Genomic DNA, 14052 nt, shown 5'->3' with positions numbered 1-14052 from the left:
CTCTCTCCACACATGGCGGGTTACAGTTCCTTCTCAAATGTAACTATAAAGGCTTGTCCAAACTGGAAATGTTTGGCGACCAAACATGTTGATGTTGAAGTGAGTGGCCAAACGGTTAAAACATGTTTGATCAAACCCAGATAAACTATGGATACAAGCCGCTGAGCAAGCGTGGGACGTATGCGCGCGCCAAACATACGGCTGTCCAAACGAACAAAACATCGCCCATCAAACACGAAAACAAAAGAAATGTTTTAAGTTGTTAGATCGAATGTCTGATGGCCTTCAAATTTTATCAAACACTACCAAACACGATCAAACAGCATCAAAAAAGGTGGCCAAACGTTAAAATGTTTGGTCACCAAACAATGTGTGATCGGGTGTTTGGTCGCCAAACATTTCCCGTTTGGACAGGCCTTAACGTTGCCTGTAAAAACAATAATTTACCTACCTTCTATCGGGAGCTTTTACAGTATTTTCAAGAGTTCAAGAACGAGACTAAAATATTCTCCTACGGGAACTTCCTGCTCTGGAATACTGAAGCGATAACCATCGAGAAAAAGATGCTATTTTGGAAATCTTGGTTTCATAAGAAAGTCTCTTTCGCTGAAGACATCCTAAATACTGATGGGAATTTCTTAACTTTCGAAGAATTTCAAAACAAGTTTAGTATTAAAACAATTATCTTCATTACTTTCAACTCATGGCTGCCATCCCTTCCGATTTGAAAAAGAAAGCCAGATCAGCTGAAGTACCTTCACATGAGCAGCTACTAAATTCAACTACAGTATCCTTGCTTCCTGAAAGTACACCCGTAGATCTAGCAAACATGCGCTGTAAACATTATTATAAAATTCTTAACAAGGGCCAACCGGCATCAAAACCTGGAAAATCAACTTTGCCGACGACTTTACAGAATGGAAAGACAAATTTTCATTTATATATCATTCAACAAGAGATAACAAACTAAGGCAGTTCTCATTCAAGCTGTTACATTGAATTCTAGTAACCAAAAAAGAACTCTTCAAATTTCGATTACCCGATGATAAAACATTTTTTTCTGTCCTAATCCAGACTATATATGTTTATTTCTGTCAAAATATTAACCTTTGAAAAAGGTTAATATTAGTGGGTGTAATAGGTTAATATTAGAGGAAGTATTTACATGAATGTAGTAAATACACCAGCCATGCCGCAGCAACCAAAAGCTATACTAATTTTCTTCGGTGTAGTTTTGTTTTAGTTCAGTTTGTCCCCTTTAATTAATTTCGTTTGTTTGTTTTGTTTTGTTTGCCTCTTTCTTAATATTAACTGTAATGAGTTAATTTTCTTTTTATAAGTAGCCGTAAACAATGTAATCGATGTAAGACGTACGAACTGTAAAATATTGTATTGTAACTAGTTGTTGTGTGTTGCATTGAAAAAAATGTCCAGTATGCCTGAACACGCTCTTGTCACCCAAATGATTCTTCACCCTATGGCTTAGTGGCCATTTGGCTTGCATGTTCAATTCCAATATATATGCATTATTAAATGAACCGTTTATAAAGGCATTTTGAGCAACACTCGGAGCATTGTGTCGAGTACTTTACGGGTCCGGAAATGAACCCAGGACCGCAAATGATCCGCACATTGGACCACAAATGATCCCCATATTGGACTGCAAAAGATCCCCAAATTGGACCGCAAATGATCCGCAAATTGGACCACAAATGATCCCCAAATTGGACCGCAAATGATCCCAAAATTGGACCGCAAATGATCCCCATATTGGACCGAAAAAGATCCCCATATTGGACCGCAAATGATCCTCAAATTGCATCCTCCCAAATTGGACCGCAAAAGATCCCCATATTGGACCGCAAATGATCCCCATATTGGACCGCAAATGATTCCCATATTGGACCGAAGATCCCCATATTGGACCGCAAATGATCCCCATATTGGACGGCAAATGATCCCCATATTGGACCGCAAATGAACCCATATTGGACCGAAGAAGATCCCCATATTGGACCGCAAATGATCCCCATATTGGACCGAAGAAGATCCCCATATTGGAAAGAAGATCCCCATATTGGACCGCAAATGATCCCCATATTGGACAGCAAATGATCCCAACCAAAAATAGGAATGGCGTGGATATATGTCGGAGGAAGGTGAAAACATATATAAAAATTTCATCCCCCCCAAAAACACATGTTTAATCTTTTTAAAAGAAATATTCCACACTTGCTTCTTTGTTCTTCGAAGGCTATTGACTTAGAAAAACACTATTAAAATTCTATACATAACTCTGTAAAAAAAGTTTCCGGCAACGGTGAGTTACTAAAGAGTTGGAAGTGGGAAATACAGGGCATGCATGTCGCCAGCTGCCATCCCTCAAAGATGGCAACTGATGAATGACCAGCAAATTCGCCTCGGAAGAGTATCACACAGTGCCACAAAATTGCGTTCTGGACTAACCTAGCCAGCCCGGACGGGACTAGTTTCAGTAAATATATATATATCAATTTTGGAGCACGAGACATCTGTCTGCATAGACTGACTACGGCTGGTGGGTGGGGTGACTGGATTGCTTTATGAGTCCTAATTAACGTTAATCCGGTAGCGGTAGTATCAAGCTTAGGAGAAAATAGGGGAATTCATAACCATACAAGGCTATTTGGCGGGAGTAATAGACTTAGCCCTATATGTTAACGGCCATCTCTAGCCATTTAACAAATTCTTTTTGCGTTTCCTTTGCGTGCATGTGGTCTCAGTCGTGCATGCACACTGCACTCACCGTGAGTTGTTCAGCTATCACACATTTCTATTCATGGCTTGTTCTCTCGTAAAGTAGTAGCAAATATGAAGTATATCTAATACTACCGATTGCCACCGATCCAACGAAGCTCCATAGTTGTTTTCAATTTGTGACGACCTGAATGACTAGTCACGATCACAAACAGAGAAAATGGGAGCCTGTGATGACGAAATCCATCGTCATTTTTGGACACTGATGTCAACTGAATGCATTATTAGTCTCAAGCAAAGAAAGCTTGTCAGGTCTAATTCACTTCCTCACTGTCGCCTCTGCCAGTCTAAGGACATTCCTCGCTTGCTGGACTGTTGGCATGTCAATCATATTACCATGGAAATCAATGGCTCCCTATTAATTAGAAGAAAATATATATAAAAGTAATAGTAATCAAAGATTATGGGAGTGCGTTCGACGCCGTCACTTAAATATATTTACCATAAATAAATGATTTCACTAACTGACTTTCAACCTCTGTCTATTGCTAAAATCAACATTTTTCATCAACAACCGAGGTTTTACAGACAAATATATCATAGTGTCAAAGTCTATGCCAGTGAAGAGGTCCCCTGTATACGACTTGTTGATACGTTGCGTGACGGCGCCAGTTTCCGCAGACTCACAAGTTTAATAGAGCTAAAATATTTACACTAGCATTCAAATTTCGTGGTAAATATTCTCACATTAACTGTTAATTAAGCTAACTTGTAAAATTATTTTTTAAGTACATTGTTTCGGCTAAGCTGGAACCACAAATATAAGCAAACGTTTGAAATCACGTGCTCGTTTATCATAAACAAACGCTCTGATTCGAGTATTTCCCCCGATGAATAAAGTAGACAGTATTTACATTGCCGTTCCTTGGTACAGGCTCGTTCTTATGATCTTGCCTTCAGAGTACTTTCCACCGATTCCAAACAATACTCGACCGGATAAAATCAACAAATGCAATCAAAATACAGCCAGTGAAATAGAGCTGTTCCCACGGTTAACATCCCAAAGCTAAGGCGATTCAAAGTAGTGTTCGTGAACATATAAAATAAACAAAGACAATTCCCTCAGATTTCAGTAAATGCTACCGTCGAAGCGTTTAAGGTCACCAAAATCCAACGCTGAGAGCACAAAATAGCGAGGCATGTTCATATGGCCTGCGCACATGCTCACTCGCATCACATGTCTTAGTAACGGTACCAGTTTACTGGCCGTGACATGCCCCTGCAAAATTCAAGCGGGGTGGCCATTTTGGTGTCCTTACAGGCATGTGGATTTTTTTCTGCATACAACCGTCCACAGGAAAGCCAACTCTAAAAAGCCAGAGGTCAAAATTAGGCTTGCGTTCTTTGAACGCAAATAGTTACATCAGAGGACTGGTTATCCAAAATCTCTGTTATATTTTGAAAAGGTGTATCGAGAACTTTCACCCAAATGATGACCTCTTTTAAAATAGTTGTTCTAAAGTGACCAATCTCGTTACTTATGGCGTTTATTCATGATTTGTCACTGTTTTCGGAGCTTTTAGAAGAAGTGTCTTCTAAAACTTTGGTGCAGCGTGTCTTATCTGTCATTTCCAGTGTTTCTAATAACTGTTCAAGTTGCTTGAGGTCGCCATTTTCCGAGGTAGTTACATTCAGATTTGCCAACAAACGATACTTTCGGAACTTTTTACGGGTATCTAAATGTGGCAAGACTACTCAAAACCGCTATGCTAAGAAATAACTGATTCCACTGCTTGTGTTCGCCTTAAGCCTTCTTTGAAATGTTTAATTTTATATTAACATGAGTTCAAAGTAAAATGCTCCAAGGTAACCCTGGACATTACTTCAACTGACCTTTCCAACTCTTTCTTGCTCTTCAAAAGCTTTTACAAGATCTCTTGCCCATTTGATCTTCTCTTCACTCGGTGAGAATGCTCTGTTTACGATGTCTATTTGTCCTGGGTGTATTATCTGTTTACCTATGAAGGAGTAACCAATTGCACTTTATAAACACAATAAACACAAGTACAGTTTGTGACGATACTCGTTGGAATTTGTAAATCCTCTTAAAAGAAATTCGGATAATAGCGTCAATTAGTTTCTTTGGTACTCCTGTGGTCTTTTTCATATTTTCTATTACTTCCGGCCGTTATGGGGAGTAGCCTGGGATGGATTAACCGCATTTCATCCAAGGGAGATGGCAACACTCCTAGCCACTTCATTTAAAGAAAACCGAGTTAAGGTGGCTGAACACATTTTGATACCTCCATTTCATTCACCTTTTTCTCTAAAACCCTTGATCTTTTGGTCGCCAAAAGTGGCAGCAAGCAAGTTAACAACACAAACTTTGGTTTTTTGATGGTTAAGCTGACGTAGGTGCCGTTGCCATGGCAAGATGAATAAATATAAACGGGTCTTTAAAATCGGTTTTGTTTATTTGCAGCAAAATCTAGTCATTAGATTTTCTTTATAATTTGCATGCAACAAGCTTGTAACGATGCTCACAAGTTCACACTATTTTGATAATAATGTAACAGAGAGATCTTAAATTAGCCCTTGTTGAAGGTTCACTGGAATATCTAAAATTTCGTTTGTTGAAGTTCAACTTTTTTCTATGCTCCAGTTCCTTATTTCTTTAATATTGTCGTGAAAATTTCGTGAAATTCTAATGAGTGGTTCTCGCGAAATAGGCGTATTTCTGAGAAAGCTATTCCGCATTCAATCGCAATTTTTTGACTTACTACGCATGCACTGCATTTAACTGGGTCCCTTCGATAACAAAGAAAAATCTGAGAATCGTTGGGTTCTTTGCATAGTTACCTTTTCTAACATACCTTTGTAATAAAAGACTAAAACTCTCAACACACTGCGTTCAGCAACGAAGAAATATAGCACAGATAATGCGGGCATTGAGCAAATAAAATGATCGCTGTATCAACGGCATGTTTGTTTTTTGCAATCCTTGTGAGTGCGCTGAATCGCATTAGCAAGAGCGCGCGCGAAAACTGTGTTCGGCCACCTTAATCACTGACCTGTTTTAACATTACAATGCCCTGAAAAGGCTTCCCTCTCTTATTTCAAAAAGGCAGTTTAAATTATAAAGGCATACCAGTATAACCAAACCTTGCACCCTCCTCAGCTTGTGCTTGTAAACCCTCGGGGTCTGAAACAAATTATTTCAGCCAGCTCAATAATTTTTCTTATTGTCAACTTTTGAAAGATAATTAATACATCGTACATTTCTTTGGAATTACTGTGTTGGAAGTCAACATGGACCATATTAAGTAATTGACTTGAGGTCTTAACAGGACAAAACGGACTTCTATCTATTCTACTTAAAGCCTGACTAGGCACATTCTGTTGATAGTGACATATTTTACGTAGTGATTCATCTGCCAATACGTTCCAAGACTTACAGCATCCTTTATTTCTTAAAGTAGTGTCAAATCATGAGGAATCTGTCCTTGTATGCGTCAACTTCATGCATGATGACGAATCGATGGCGAGGTGTGATAAGGGATCGTGACAAAAAAGCACATGGTGACCATGGGTGCTTACCATTTACAAAAACCATCCGGTTGGAAATTTCAGGCATAAACATTAAACAGTTGAGTGCGACTTTGCGGGAGAAGGAATCGCTATAAAGTATATCCACATCAGCTAGAGAGACTTAAAAGAGCAGAAAAATAGCATCACCTCAAATCACAGCCCATATTTTCAGAAGCTTCCCAAACGGAATGGCGCGAACCATTTGATTTTCCAACTGGAATTTCCGGTTTTCCCATGTAAATGGTAAGTACCCCTGAACTTTGTTTGGACATAAAGCTATACACATCACTGAACCTCCCCTTTACCAGATGGCGAAAATCGAAAGATGTGGAAATTGTAGGAGCAGAAATCTAACTTACAAATTCTGTACTGGTACGCATTAAATGTCTAGAATGTTGACACACTGTGTCGACGCGTCCATCGCGATGTGTGAAAATGCTAAAGCTTTAGCTTAGATTCATGTTTGGATGAAAAGAAATAGATCGCAGCATGTGTGAAATTTGCGCATTCCACGGTTTTCGTTTGTTTTAATTATTCTACAAGCTTTAGTAACGACGATTTCTCTTCATTTAAGAATTCGACCAAGGAGGCGAGACTTTTAAGAAATGACATACTAAGTTTAAAATTAAGATGCCACAATCAATCGTCCAGATTCACAAACTTTCACATACTGCATTAAGAACGAGAGCAAAAGTTGTGAAAGTCAAGCAAGATCTCCTTCACATCGTTTTACAGGTAAAACCACTAATCTTTCTCACTTGAATCCACCCGAAAAAAGGACGACGGCTCGACGTCCTCGTGTTGTTCGTGGAGCAATGCACTTTAGTAAAAAAAAAAAGTGGCGCAGTGCACTCTGGTTAAATGCAATGCATTCTGGTAAAAAGTGATGAATTTGAGAATTCGTACCCCCTTCTATATATTCTTCTTAAATCCTGATTATGTTGCTGTTGGCTCGCTCCGCAGGCAATTATGTTGCTGCTCGCTTGCTCCGCTCGCTCCGCAGCAATAACACGAGATTGGCTTTATCAAATAACCAAAAAACGAAATATTGGTTTATCAAATAACCAGCACATGTAAGAATGGTTTTATCAAATAACCAACACATACGAGAATGGTTTGCTTAAATAACCAATGGATATAAGAATGGTTTGCTTAAAAGGCCAAATCTCGGATGCTTGCTTTTATTAAATAACCAATTATAGTAAAACGGGTTATTTGTGACAATGGACGGTCAGTAATGAATTATCATAAATAAACAAACATATCACGAAGAAAACTACCGAAAGTAAAATAAATAATAAATTTACAAATGGCGTCCCATTACAAGATCTATTGCAACTAAGATTGTAGTCATAACACTGTGAAACACAAGTGCAATTAGGACAACAACAAAAGCAATACAGAATCACTACTGACCCTTCTTGTGTGACAACATCACTTATGTGTGTATGGCTTATACCTTTGAAGTTTATATACACCATGTCAATTGCTTGGAGTCCGTAAGCTTTGGCGTGAACAACCACACTCTGGCGTGCATGAATCAACTCCTTCACATCTTTAGTACGGGTAGCTCCTTAAAAACATAACTCACGTAAGATTCTTCTAGCACTGTTAAGAATTTATTATAGACTTATCTCCTAATGACACAAGATCTCTTTAGTGAAAGTAAATTGCATTCTGTAAGACTGCTAGTAGACGGTCTTTTCTCTTGGGGTCTGACAATGTGAATGCAACAGTGGTATGGACAATAAGGGATTAAGGTGAGAGACGACCACAATTTTTTTTGTCACACCTCATTTTCTGGTTGAAAAATTTATGTGGTGGTTGACAATCACCACCACAGAGACGAACAATGTCCAGAAAAGCAAAGGGCCGGATAATTTTTTACATTTTATATTTCAACCAAGTAGAAATCAAAACAAAGCAAAAATGTACTGGTATCTTACTTCTTGCAATGATTGAAGTAGCAATTTATTATTGTGTCTCTGGTGAAAGTCCACTATAATTTCAACCGCAGCAATCTGCTCTTTATCTTCGCTCTCACATACTAGTAATGCTATACGTAATCAACCTAACAATACACTTGAAACACTTGTTTCGTTTTCTTCCCTTTCGTACCATCTTCATTGCTTTTTTTTTTCTTTTTATTGTAACGTGTTAGATTTATTTGTGTGGATTAAAAGGTGCTGTAAACACTATTAGTGTGAACATTGTAAGTATAGTATTGTAAGAATAATAAGTTTTGTCTAGTACAATAGTTAATGTCAGCTCTCTAAATAGTTATTCCCAAGTAGTATCTAGTTCTGTAATCATTTATTCTGTGTTCTGTAAGGCAATAACATTAAATAAAAAAAAAGTAATAATAATAATAATAATAATAATAATAATAATAATAATAATAATAATAAAGAATAATTTCAACCGCTTCCCTTCCCTTTCAATCTCTTCTTTTGGCACAACAGTACTGAACAATAATGACTAAATATTTTCAAGCAGGCAAATTGTTCATTTTTGCATTATTTTCAGTGCTATTAAATCCCTTCATTTAAACATCACCCTGCTAAACAATACACATAGGTAAGTAAGACCATAATTACCTATACTGACTAGGAAGTCATCAGATCCAAAGACTAAAGCTTCAAGCCTAAAGGGACCGTCTTGAGAAGTGCCATGTTCACAGACAGCACGCAGGTTAAGAAGACTTAGAGCACTTTCAACTTGAGTGATAAGCCCAAGTCTTCCACTTCTTGATTGTAACAGGGAAGAAACTCTGTCACTTATCTGGAAGTTGAATAAACAATTTTAGGATAAAGTTTGATAGAAATGATACTAAATTCAGTGAAATTGACATGCTTTTTTCAATGCAAAGATAAATCTATTACAGTTGTAGTCAAACCACTTAAAAAAGTTTGTGAGCTGAAATTATGATGCCTCGCAGAGTCTTGTTTATAATTTGGTGAGTGATTTCTTTTTCTTGATATCAAGACATGATGAACTACTTGGGAACGTAGTTTGAACATATCAGCAAGATAGTCTGGAACAAAAGCGATTTCTCCGAAGATGCCCTCTGTACTCAGCTAATGGAACAGCTTCTTTTAACCAATCTATCCTGGAAAACAAATATTGTCTTCAGAGAAATAGCTTTTGTTCCAGACTATCTTGCTGATATGTTCAAACTAAGTTCCCAAGTCCATAATAGACAAACTTGATTGTCTGGTGCCTTGGACATACCCTTATGTCACCTGTCAACAGGGTAGTGCTCTTTTGGTTTCAGAGGAGCCAAACTCTGGAGCTCTTTGAATCATAATATTAAGTCCTTAAAATGCCCCAAGAATTTTAGGTGTCATTTTGGAAATGTTTTATTAGGTTGATTTTCTTTTTCTTTTTTAGATACCGGTATTTATATAATTGTAATATTCTTGATATATTTATTGTAATTATAATATTATTGAACGTATATTCTTAATTAATTTAAATTTAAATCTGTAATTGTAATTGTATTGAGCTGAAAAACCCACTTAGGGAGCATCAATAAAGTTTGTATGTATGTATGTATGTATGTATGATGGATTGTAATGTAGAGAAACCCTATGTCAAGGCAAGTCAAAGCATCAAGAGAAAAAACACATCCTGATATCCAGAAATCTTAAAAAGTGCTAATCATCTGTCTGCTGAACTTATCACTGGGCTCTACTGTACCCTTGTTTGCCTTAATTAAGAGGCTTTGTCACATGGGAAGTGACAAAAAATGCTTGCAGAACAGAAACCAGGCCTATGCTGTTAGGCCAACAGGAAAAATAAGGAGTCTGGTTTTATGTAAAACCACTGTGAAACAGGCTTTCATCCAGGACCTAGAAGATGGGAGTCCAACTTTTGCCAGTTAGAGCCCTATTTAGATGCGATTTCCCCTATTGAAAATTTTTCACCCTGAAGGTACACGGTAACCTTAACAAAATGGTTAACTTGAGAAATATGTGCCTTTACCCAATCTAAATGCTCCATAGTCTCAACTTTGGGTAACACAATGGACTGAGGGAATGCCTTTGCTGTTAAAATAGCTCTCAGATCATCTTCTGCCAAGCCGGTCTCTATAGAGTTGATACGGACACATACTTCACTGGAACCAAAACTCAACTGACCAAGAGTATTATGGATGGTATTCCTTGCTTCTACCTGAGAAAAATGACAGGCAAACATATAGCAGCCAGTAGCTGAGGTCCACATGTACTGTACATACATTAAGCAAGTGCCTTTGTGGGGTACATTGGAAGATTTTGACTTTGTCTCTGCCACTATAACATCCTACACAAGTACTCTTTAGTTTTGTCAAGCATACCACCCCTCCCCCCTTACCTCTTGAATATGTTAGCATTACCACCTCCATTTGCCAGCTGTTAGCCAATCACAGCTTGGTTTCCAAATTTTGGAAAGAGGTAACAGGCTTACCACAACACTAATCAATACATTCCTCAAATGTCATGGATTCATTTAATTCCTTCATTAAGCCGCGGCCAAATGATTGCGACATTTCAACACAACATATTGCAACATTGTTGGCTAGCATTTGCTAGCCCCAGCCAAATAATTGCCACATTTCAGTGCAACATATTGCAACATAGTTGGTCCAGCATTTGCAAGCTCTGGTTAAATGATCGCAACATTTCAATGCAATATATCGCAACATTGTTGGCCACAACATGTTGCGTGTGTTTGGCCACCCTTGTGACGTGTTACAACATGTTGCATGTTGCAAATCAAACTAATGCGCATGCCCTGGCACAACATTGTTACATGAACCTGGCAAATGAGTACAACATCATGCAACATCCACAAATGTTGCATGAAAAATTTGACCATTTTCAAACTTGAGCCAGCATTAACCAATATATCACAACACATTGACACAATATGTTCTGTTTAAATGTTGCAATCGTTTGGCCGAGGCTGTAAAACTCTTCTTCATAAATTATAACTACAATGATCCAGTACACTTTGTCTGTCATTTGCATCTAAGAATGAATACAAAACACACGATCTAAACGGGAACCAAACATTTTGATTCATCATCACTCGTTTGAAATTGGTAGACAGGTTACAGGAACTTTTGCACTTGAAGTCAAACACATTCACTTCATTGAGTTTTTTGTTCACACTTAGGGCCTCTTTACAAGGAGGGAGGGTTACCCTAGCAAGCGGGTTACCCTAGCACTCAAACATTTCCTCTTTTTTTTCTTCATCGTGTTTACAAGGAGGGAGGGTTACCCTAGCACTCAAACATTTCCTCTTTTTTTCTTCATCGTGTTTACAAGGAGGGAAGGTTACCCTAGCAAGCGGGTTACCCTAGCACTCAAACATTTCCTCTTTTTTTCTTCATCGTGTTTACAAGGAGGGAAGGTTACCCTAGCAAGCGGGTTACCCTAGCACTCAAACATTTCCTCTTTTTTTCTTCGTCATGTTTACAAGGAGGGAGGGTTACCCTAGCAAGCAGGTTACCCTAGCACTCAAACATTTCCTCTTTTTTTCTTCGTCGTGTTTACAAGGAGGGAGGGTTACCCTAGCAAGTGGGTTACCCTAGCACTCAAACATTTCCTCTTTTTTTCTTCGTCGTGTTTACAAGGAGGGAGGGTTACCCTAGCAAGCGGGTTACCCTAGCACTCAAACATTTCCTCTTTTTTTCTTCCTCGTGTTCACAAGGTAGCTAGGGTTACCCTGGCAGGCGGGTTAACGTTTTCCCTTGTTAACACTCCAGGTAGGGTTAACCCGCCTACCCAGGTTAACTTTCTATTGCTTCCAGACCCTTTGAGTGTAACTACACATTAAGTTGTCCCGGGTTGTAGGGTTACCCTACCTGTGAAATTTTGCTTGTAAACCCGGGCTATCTTTTGCCGTCCAGCTAGGGTTAACCCACTTGCTTGGGTAACCCTCCCTCCTTGTAAACAGGTCCTTAGAATAGATGAAAATAACATAGCTTGGAACTACTTGGCATTAATTACACAATGACACAACAGGCAGTTATGATCAGTTATAAGCTAAATACCCAAATTATGCAAAGCAACACCAAAAGATAGTGATGAACGCGGGTTTTCTCCATTCATTCCTTTCGTTGCAGAGCCGAGTACTTCTACAGGCATAAATTAACTGGTGTTAAATCGTTACGTACCTTCCTGTTAGTTGCCACTCCATCTTCACAATCCAACACGACACAATCAGAATTCAAACCAGTGGCTTTTGACACTTTTCGTTCGTCGTTCCCAGGGATGTAGAGAAATGACCGCCTTGGAATTTGCCCTGTCAAAGCACATAATGTCCTCGACAAAATTAAGAGACTGCGGGGTTTATTTTTCAAGATTTTGCACGCCTCTACTCCCAGACAAAACATAGAAAACCCCATTTTTACCCCATGTCGAGCTCGGTACATGTAAGCCCATATCAAACGTCCCGCGGTTCTCGGCGGCTCTCCGATAAAAATCGATTGGCAAAAATCGATAGCAATCGATAGTTCCTGTCTTCAGGAATATCGATTGTTATCGATGTCAAAAGGTCGACAATAACCACCCAGACTATACAAAGATGCTACTGTACTAGATTATAATTTCCTTTTGGCCTACTCCGAGCTCTGTCCTTACGAACACTTACTCTTAACCATAGGCACGCAAGGCGTGCAAGAGTTATTTTTTTTTTGTGAACTAAAAGTCTCGGAGATAGGAGCATTCATAGAACTGTTTACAGTAATTATATGATTTATTTGACAAGTGTTTTTGGTTGCGATGTACAGCAAGAAAGAAACTGGGAATTTATGATGTACATACGATGTTACATCGGTAATGGTGAGATTACTAAATAGTAAGCCATAAAATGTTTGACTGAACAAACTACAGTAATCTGACATGTCTCCAGATTAATGTAGACACCATCTTATTTTCTAACAGGCAATTTGATTCGTTCTTTGATACAACCCACACTGTGATTGGTGTGACACGCGCACATGCATAACTCCCTCACTCACCGATCACATAGCCCTTCCAACCCCTAAGAGGAATTTTTGTTCAAAAATACTCAAGTTAATTTAGAGACTTGGTGAAAAACAAGAGTGTCAAATTACACTTTGGAACTAAAAAACAAAAATATCTCGCTATATTTGCATGCAACAAGAACAAAACAATCGTTACCCGCACTTACTATTGTAAACGTTAGAACTGTTTCAAATCTAAATAGTCTCGTCTCCTCTAAAATATGTGCTAAGAACTAAAAGCGACGATTCGTGACCTCTAATTAAATTTACTCCTTGTGAAAAACAAAAGTATCAAGTTACCTTTGTAACTAAAAATAAAAATATCTCGTTGCATTTGCATACTACTAACTCACGAACCGAAGGCTCATCTCGTTCATTTAACTAAAATCCTCAGCCTAACCCACAGAAAATGTCGAAGTAAACCCAATATATGAATACTTCCTCCTCTTTTATAGAAGAATAAATATGGCCGTTCTGAACTCTATCGGGATCAAATCTTCTCACGTACCATTTACCTTTACAACAAGAAATTTGATTGGCTGTTTGTAGTAGGTCCAATCTGATTGGTGTGACATACATACATCTCTCACTCATCCATTGACCCTTAACATACTCAACGCGCCGACTGAGGTATTTTCTTTTACAAAAAAATAACTCAAAAAAATAACAATTATTGGACGAGGTCGAGCAAAATATCGTGATTTGTCAGTGCAGAG

General features: G+C 38.4%; 1 protein-coding gene across 1 annotated transcript; it reads right to left on the bottom strand.

The window, feature by feature from the left end:
• Window positions 1-2178: 2178 nt before the first annotated feature.
• On the bottom strand, window positions 2179-12931 carry LOC110054362 (citramalyl-CoA lyase, mitochondrial-like). The gene is made up of 7 exons (XM_020760748.2): window positions 12485-12931; window positions 10309-10497; window positions 8922-9105; window positions 7784-7897; window positions 5885-5938; window positions 4630-4754; window positions 2179-3151 (listed from the first exon to the last, which is right to left on the bottom strand). The coding sequence occupies exons 1-7, from the start codon at window positions 12740-12742 to the stop codon at window positions 3056-3058; spliced, it is 1020 nt and encodes a 339-aa protein (XP_020616407.1). The 5' UTR covers window positions 12743-12931; the 3' UTR covers window positions 2179-3055.
• Between the last annotated feature and the right edge of the window lie 1121 nt (window positions 12932-14052).

Source organism: Orbicella faveolata, unplaced genomic scaffold (assembly GCF_042242905.1).
Source record: "Orbicella faveolata isolate gen_17 unplaced genomic scaffold, um_ofav_v1 contig_47, whole genome shotgun sequence".
Lineage (NCBI taxonomy): Eukaryota > Metazoa > Cnidaria > Anthozoa > Scleractinia > Merulinidae > Orbicella > Orbicella faveolata.
Note: the sequence above shows the minus strand (reverse complement) of the source record. Positions and strands in the feature narration are given on the sequence as shown.